This window comes from Hordeum vulgare, chromosome 7H, assembly GCF_904849725.1.
Source record: "Hordeum vulgare subsp. vulgare chromosome 7H, MorexV3_pseudomolecules_assembly, whole genome shotgun sequence".
Classification (NCBI taxonomy): Eukaryota; Viridiplantae; Streptophyta; class Magnoliopsida; order Poales; family Poaceae; genus Hordeum; species Hordeum vulgare.
The window spans coordinates 91,908,635-91,917,364 of NC_058524.1; the positions used below are offsets into that span (position 1 = coordinate 91,908,635).

At 48.8% G+C, this 8,730-nt stretch overlaps 1 protein-coding gene across 1 annotated transcript; it reads left to right on the top strand.

Annotated features, from left to right (window-relative positions):
* Positions 1–4,207: 4,207 nt before the first annotated feature.
* Positions 4,208–8,062, top strand: LOC123412832 (aquaporin NIP2-2). The gene is made up of 5 exons (XM_045105778.1): positions 4,208–4,580; positions 4,670–4,894; positions 6,258–6,452; positions 6,549–6,610; positions 7,547–8,062. Exons 1-5 carry the CDS (start codon positions 4,413–4,415, stop codon positions 7,797–7,799), a joined length of 903 nt encoding a protein of 300 aa, XP_044961713.1. The 5' UTR covers positions 4,208–4,412; the 3' UTR covers positions 7,800–8,062.
* The last annotated feature ends 668 nt before the right edge of the window (positions 8,063–8,730 follow it).

Below are 8,730 nucleotides of genomic sequence, written 5' to 3' on the forward strand. Positions count from 1 at the left end.
ATACGGAGAGACTTGTCCTTCTTGGGCACCATGACCACATTAGCGAGCCACTAGGAGTGGTGTACCTCGCGAATGAAGTTGGCTGCCAGAAGTTTAGCTACCTCCTCACCGATTGCTTTCCTCTTGTGCGCGGCGGACCGACGCAAGCGTTCTCGTACGGGCCGAGCGCCAGGATCCACGTGCAGTCGGTGCTCAGCCAACTCCCTAGGTACACCTAGCATGTCAGCAGGCTTCCATGCAAAAATGTCCCAGTTCTTACGGAGGAATTGGATGAGCTCGGCTTCCTATTTTGTATCAAGGGTGGTGGAGATGTTTGTTGGGGCGGCGGTGGCATCCTTTGGGTGGACGCTTACTTTCTTCGTGTCTCCCGCCGACTGGAATGCGGACTCGGAAGCTAGCTTCTTTGAACGCATCAGGTCGGCGTGGTCGGCAGTCTTCTTGTACTCATCCAACTCGAGTACAACCATCTGCTGGTCTGCAATTCTCGAGGGAACGGATCCTCCTTGTCCTCATCATCTTGCTCGGTGTCTTTCTCACTCGGTTGTCCTTCACCGAATCCTTGGATCAGGAGGCGACACTGCCGAGTGGTATGTTTCAGCAATATGACATTGCCTTCTTCATCCGTCTTTGTGTGGATTGGGCACGGTTGATCTAGGATGGAATTTCCTGATTGTTTCTTCTTGGGGGTGTACTGTTGTTTTCCCTTACCTTTGAACTTATCGTTTGTAACGACTGCTGCCTCTGCTTGCGGAGTGGATTGGGCTTTCTGTTTCTGCTTCTGAGTGTTGCTCCCATCTTCGTCGGCGACTGACTTATGCTTGCCGCTATGTATGCGGTCCTCCTCTTCGCCATTTGCATAGCGCGCGGCTATCTCCATCATCTTGCTCATGGAGATGTCGCATGTCCGACCAAACTTCAGGTATAGATCTCTGTACCGAACGCCTGCCTTGAAGGCGCAGACTGCTTGGTGTTTTGTAACGTTCTCCACCATGTGGTAGAGGGTTGTCCAACGCTGGTTGAAATCGCGCAGGGGCTCGTTTTGCTTCTGAACACATCGCTGAAGCTCTGTGAGACCAGCAGGACGTTTGCACGTACCCTCGAAGGTCCTGATGAAGACTCGGGACAGATCCGCCCAACTGTAAATGCTTGAAGGAGCTAACTGGTTCAGCCAAGCTCGAGCCGAATCGTCGAGCATCAGTGGGAGATGTTTCATGGCGACATGGTCATCTCCGCCGCCGATCTGGACCGCCACTCTGTAGTCGTCTAACCAAGTTTCTGGTTTGGACTCTCCTGTGAATTTGTTGATTCCCGTCGCCAATCGGAAGTTGGGAGGGATGTCAGCCGAACGGATGGCCCGACTGAAGCACTCGAGACCAGAAATAACGGTCTTGCTTCCACTCGGACGGTCTCTATCGTGACCATCACGGTGGGCTCGACTTCTATCGACCTTCTTCTGAGTGATATACCCTCTTGCATCAGGCCTTTGATCATGCGCGCCACCGCCCGAACGATGATCATCGTAATGCCGGGGTCCGTAAGGCTTACTCCGTGGAGGAGTACGCGAACGGCGACGATCTTCGGGATGAGACCGAATGGAAGGCGGATTCCGACTCGGGTCCCTGGATCGGCTGCCCCCTCTGCGTCGCTGGTGAGAGCTGGGGCTGAAAACCGACCGATATGTGTTCGCTTGAACGGAACTGTTGTGGATCTTGTTGTGTGACTAGGAGACCGCCGAGTTTTGCTGCTGCGCCGTATGTAACAAGGCACGGATCTGCTCGATTCCTCTACCAGCCTCCGAATCAGTCGGCTGGAGAGAATCAGCGATCCTGGCGGCTGCAGCCAAGTTGAGGATGGGTGTGCGGAACACCTCGACGTTGCTCTGGTGAGTGCGTCGACTGGAAGAACGAAAGTGCTGATGACGGGCGCCGGATGATTCTTCGAACTCACGCTCGTCCCGACCAGTCCCGGGGGGACTTTCGTGGGAATCAGCCATGAGTACTTCGGCTGCAGGGCCGTGACCCTGGTACTCGGAAGATAGTTCAGTCGGAACTGACTCCAAGCACTGGGATGACCGTGGGACCACAACCGATTCGAGCACCGCCACTTGAGAGGACATGTTTTGTCGCGCTAGGGCGTGTCGCACCCAACGCTGGAACCGCGAGCGACCGGATCGCTTGTTCCGGCGCGTGACGGGGACGAAGATCGACACTGGGGTCGATGGCTGGAGAAGAAGGACGCCGCAGGAACTGGCGCGGAAGTGCGTAGCCCCGCGGCTCGGAAGCGTCTCGATGTCGAGGGGCGCATCCTGAAGCCAGGCCGAATCGTCGGCGATGAAGGAGAGTGCACCGAAGAGGATCTCGTGACCCATGCGCAGATCTCCGCCGGATGACATGACGAAAAGGTGAAAATCGCAAACTCGCCGGAAGTCGCTTAGACGCCTGCCCCACGGTGGGCGCCAACTGTCGTGGGTATAAGTCTGACAGTAGAAGTATGGGGTACGAAAGTATATGGGCAGAGCCTTAGCTACGGCGAGGATGTATGAGTTCAGACCCCTCTACGGTGGAGGTGAAAGCCCTACGTCTCAGTGCTCTGGGGAGCTTTGTGTCGAGTGTATAAGGGGATTACAGCAAGTGCCAACCCCTGTACCAGTGCTGAAGGGCGGCTTATATAGAGTGCGTTGCCCTTCATAATGGTCTGGTGGACAGGGGTGGATTAGTGGCAAGTAAACGTTGGCGTTACTGGTAACGTAAGCTTTAAATGCTAGTTATGGTGTATGAAAACGTATGACCGTTGCCCTCCTAGGAAGTTACGACGTACAGAGTGGATTCCAGTCAGTACGTTAGATATGCTCCGAGTGGATCGTCGCCGACTGGATGATGGGGCGTCCTTAGTTCAGTCGGAACTGTCTAAGGGCCTTGTCCTCTATGAAGGGTAGTCCTTGGGTAGGACCTATAGGACAGATCTATGACCCTACCCTGGGACTATAACCTCATCAGCGGTAGAGATGTATGGAAAGTCTTTAATAATTTGGGTGTATATATGTATAAGGGCATCTTGACGTCGACCCTCAAACCACCTACAATTGTGTCGTCCGGACGTGTTGTCTCATCTAACACGGCCTTGCATCGATTTGCAAGGTAGTCCAAATAAATTTTCTTTTATAAATCAAAGACAAATTAATGAATTTTACAGTGTTCGAACATGAGTTACATCCGTTTCTGACCACCCGGCCGTTACAAGACCCTCCAAAACCCTTCTTTTCTTTATCTTGCCGCCAGTTAACTAACACACACCCTATGCCTTGGACCCAATCAGCAGCCGACGAGATGGCCTGCTGGCGCTAACTAAAATAACTAGATTTCATGGTCGGACATAGTCCATGTACTCGACGAAGAATCTCCGGCGGCAGGCTAAGGTGGCCGATGCGACCACCATTGGATCAAGGAACAACTGAATCAATCCAACACAGTGAATGAGAAGCATGAAACATTTTTTAAGATCTACATGTATACTACTTCACGTATACTGTTGAAATATATTGTTAGTCTCTTCATGGGTTTAAACTTTTGAAACAACTGGCTTAAACATAAATTAAATATGGTATTCGAGTCAGGATGTCTTGAGTTCAAGACCTAAATAAGACTAACGTGAGAAGGAGCACCGAAATATATTGCCCGACTTTTTTTGTCAGTACTGATTTGTAAATTAATTGGCTGAAGGATGAATTCAATACATACTCCCTTCATTTCACAATGTATTGCTTATATTCTCTTAAAGTCACACATTACAAAGTCTGACCATTTTTATTAAGAGAAATGTCAGACAACAATAATACAAATGTAATGTAATATAAAAGTATATCTTGTGTTTTATGTTGTGATATGAATTTGATATTATATAGGAGTGTGTCGATACTTTTCTCTAGAAACATGATCAAAGATGATGAAATTTGACTTGGGGAAAAAACTATAGTTACTACAATGGAATGGAGGGAGTACAAGCTAGTAGGATCAGTAGAATTCCTTGCTTCCTGTCATTTTTTCAGCTGGCCCGTTGGACGGATTAGCAGATTGGCCACAAACGCAATGGCAGCGCCTGCAGTGGAGTGGCGCGCGTACCACCTGTCACCTCGTCTCCCTCCCTCCCTCCATCCACCCGCCTCGACCTCCACCTATAAATACGCGCCCGCTCGCCGCAGAGCAGAGAGCAGGCAAGCAACCAAGCACATCTAACAGAGAGCTAGTACATAGCTAATCACACGCCCCATTTTCTCTTCCCGGCAGCTCTCAGGTGTATGCAGTGCGAGCCCGCCGCTGCTTGCCGACGCAACAGCTTGCTGATCGATCGATCGACCATATATCGATCTCATAGTTCGTGATCAACCTCGAGAAGAGGAGATCAAGCAACCGACGATGTCGGTGACTTCCAACACCCCGACTCGGGCAAACTCGCGAGTGAACTACTCGAACGAGATCCACGACCTGTCTACCGTGCAGGACGGCGCCCCCAGCCTCGCCCCCAGCATGTACTACCAGGAGAAGTCCCTCGCCGACTTCTTCCCTCCCCACCTCCTCAAGAAGGTGAGCCATCCCGGCCGGAGCCAAGCTCATCGTCGGTCATGGTTTTCTAGCTTGGACGTGCCGCTGACGTCAAAGTTTCATGTATGCAGGTGATATCGGAGGTGGTGGCGACGTTCTTGCTGGTGTTCGTGACGTGTGGGGCGGCGTCCATGTACGGCGCCGACGTGACGCGCGTCTCGCAGCTGGGCCAGTCCCTCGTTGGCGGCCTCATCGTCACCGTCATGATCTACGCCACCGGCCACATCTCCGGCGCGCACATGAACCCCGCCGTCACCCTCTCCTTCGCCTTCTTCCGGCATTTTCCCTGGATTCAGGTACACATATATATGCATCCATCATGCTTCTTGCCATCATCTTTTTTCTCACGTGAGTCATAGTAGCTATCTCATGTATTAATACGAGTCCTACCGAATGATGTGTTGTTCAGAAGGACTTGGTTATTAACCAAAGATTATTAACTAATTTGGAGCCTCATCAGTTTAAGGAACAGCAAACAAAGCAGGATTTTATATGTAACAACACGTACGAACTACTGCAGGAACTGTATCATAATTCACAAAACGCATCTGGATCAGCCATTCAAGCTTGATACAAGCACATATCCTATATCCGAAACAGTACTCCCGTATTTAAGTAGCACAAGTTAGAGACTTGGAGTAGACAAAAGGCTTCCCTATCTAGTCGTGTATATGTTGGGTTGTTCGGTGACATGGCATGTAGTACGTAGCAGCAAAATAAGTGCAATACATGCTGAACATGTGAATGATTGGAAAATTTCTGATCTAACACAAAAATAAAAACAGATGGATAAGGCATCTCCATGTAGAACTATTCCATGATGAGGGAAAGAACATGGCTAAGCTCTTGTTAATTAGTCTCCGCTAACTGCATCTTCCCCGGGCCAACGGAGGGTCGCCATTCGGTGTAATTTTTTAGATGAATATATGGCTTACCCTGTTTCCTCATGGTTGCTCCTGGGCAGCCGTCCCAATTATTGCGGCATAAGAATAAATAACCTGTTGGAGTTTCTTAGAACATGGTCTAGCTAGCGGGTATAATTAGCAAGTTTGAAAGCGGCTTCACATGATGAACTCGCCGCTCAAGTCAAGCGCACGGTATAAGCTCGACGTTGACGTCAACTATACGATGCTTATATTCGATCACAAATCAACCAGCCGTGCCATGAAGGCCAGTGGTCGTCTTTCGGCCAAAGATTCCGATGTGTCCCTCCCTGCATGCTCCAGCCTGCCAAGCCTACTTTGTGCCTGACAACACCATCTGATTCCATGGTTGGGGTGCGTGCCCAAAGATCGTCACTGCTGCCGGCCGACTTGCACCCGGTCACGCTTAGATATCACATAATTCGTACGATCTTCCCCCCCGTAACACGACGGCCATCAATTGCTGGCCACAGGCGTGAACTTAGCGTGCATGCACGTAAAGGAAGGGAGCATATCGCATATATGTTACGCACAACAGGGACGGGGGCCAAAAGCAAAGGCTGCATTGCACCCTCGTGTCGCATCATGCACCTCTCACGTCGTGCACCGCATACTTGTTTGTACGTAAGGTAGCGCGCACCATGCGTGGTCTAGGGCGGCCACACGTACGTCTGGATCTTCTTTGTGTGTTATGTGCTGACTGGATGCGTTTGTGTTGTGAATAATTGTGATGCAGGTGCCGTTCTACTGGGCGGCGCAGTTCACGGGGGCGATGTGCGCGGCGTTCGTGCTGCGGGCGGTGCTGCACCCGATCACGGTGCTGGGGACGACCACGCCCACGGGGCCGCACTGGCACGCGCTCGTCATCGAGATCGTCGTCACCTTCAATATGATGTTCGTCACCTGCGCCGTCGCCACGGATTCTAGGGCGGTATGTTTCCATTTGGCATGCATGGATCTTGATTGGAGTTCTAGCTCTGTTCTTGTGCTAGTATTAATTTCTGCTTTTCTTGTTTGCTTGGCGCAGGTGGGTGAGTTGGCGGGGTTAGCAGTTGGTTCCGCGGTTTGCATTACGTCCATCTTCGCAGGGTAAATACATCACTAACAACCGCACTGACTGACTGACTGACTTTTAGCAAGGAGTTGTTGGGGGCTTATTTTAACTCTTTAATTTGATTGATTCATTCGTTATGTCGGATTAAAGAAATGTTAAATGAATACTAGCTACTAATGTGCTCACGAAGCCACATCTTTTCCACAAAGAATTTAAAGCACCTTATTTTAGTTGCAAGGTGACAACGTCACCCAGCTTGAGACTTGAGTACAGTCCGTAGGTTCTGTGAACCGACTCAGCTAGACCCCCTTAATGAATTGATTATTCTTCAATGCTAGTAGTTACTTTAACTACTTCCTCCGTACCTAAATATAAATTCTTTAAGATATTTCACTAGGTGTCTACATACGGAGCAAAATGAATGAATCTATACTCTAAAATATGTCTATATACATATGTATGTAGTCCACTAGTTGAACCTCTAGAAAGACTTATATTTAGGAACGGAGAGAGTAATATTTTTTAAAACATGAAAGCTTTGCCCCTTTCATGAGAAAACTCGCCCCCTTCATGCGTTTATCCTGGCTTTGTCCCTGTTCCTAGATATAAGTCTTTAAAAAGATTTTATTAGTGGATTACATGCGGATGTATATAGACATATTTTAGAATGTAGATACACTCATTTTGTTCCGTATGTAGGCTCCTAGTGAAATATCTTAAAAGGCTTAATTATATTTAGGAACGGAGGGAATAATGAATTGTTTAGGGTTCTCTGAAGCTTCTAACAGGTGTAGATGACATTATTTCTGACCGTATATAGACAAACACAATACAGAAATATTTTTGAATTTTTTTGGCATAGTAAGCCCTGGCTAGACACTTGGGGCCAGAAATCCACAATGACATCTTGATTTATAGCACACCAGTCATGCATATTTGCTAAGACGAAGGGAAACGAGTGGCATTTGCAGGCCTGTGTCAGGAGGATCCATGAACCCGGCGAGGACTCTGGCGCCGGCGGTGGCCAGTGGCGTCTACACTGGCCTCTGGATCTACTTTCTCGGCCCCGTCATCGGCACGCTCTCCGGCGCGTGGGTCTACACCTACATCCGCTTCGAGGAGGCGCCCTCCGTCAAGGACGGCCCACAGAAGCTCTCTTCCTTCAAGCTCCGCCGCCTGCAGAGCCAGCGGTCCATGGCCGTCGACGAGTTCGACCATGTCTGATAGATCGGCCAGTGCTACATCCCATCCCAAGTGTACGTATGCTTGTATTGGATGTGCATGCGTACGTACGTAAGTGCGCACGTATACGAGCGCCGGAAACCATTTGTACCAGTAAAAGATATCGGTTGATGGTTCCTTCTCGGCTGCGGATAGTATGACGGCGGCATGTATGATCTTAATGAGGGATGATGGAAGTGTTATTCTTGCGTCATACAAATTCTTGCAATGATACACATGAGGCAGGGTCCACGCGATAATGCAAATCATGGCTCTTACTATTCAACATATTAGTAAATCATGACTCTTAGGCTAGCCATAGTGGGGGTATCATAGCTAGTATCATAGTTTTGGGACTAGCAAACATGCTGATGTGGCAAGTAATTAAAAAAAAGAGGGTTAGAGTAACATAGGTAGATACCGTATCATGTTAAATGCTATGCTACTATGTGTCATGCATGTCAATAAATGAGATCACCTATGATACTAGTTTATGATATTATGCACTATGAAGGTAGTATCATACAGTAGTAACATACGCATGATCCTACTATATGTTACTCCCCAGTATGAGCATCCTTACTGTTAAATGATATGATCATTACATGGGTTAGTCCCAAAGCAAAAGGAACAAATGCAAAGATATCTATGGACATGGAGTGAAATACATGGGACGTGATGTCCGAAGATGCATTAATTACCTTGTTCCTTACTCACCTTTGAGGTAATGTGTGACCCTTTGAACTAATGTATATGGTGGAGGTTGATTGCATGTAGTTTTTGCCAAAATGACTAAGAGTGCATTTCATTGGCGGAGTCATCCCTCAAAAACTTTCTAGTTCTTCCTCTTGAGGACCCACACCACCTTGACGGGATCCTTGGAGTTGTGGTAGCACCAGATGAGGTAGTACTAGAAGTGTCCTTGGGAACCCAC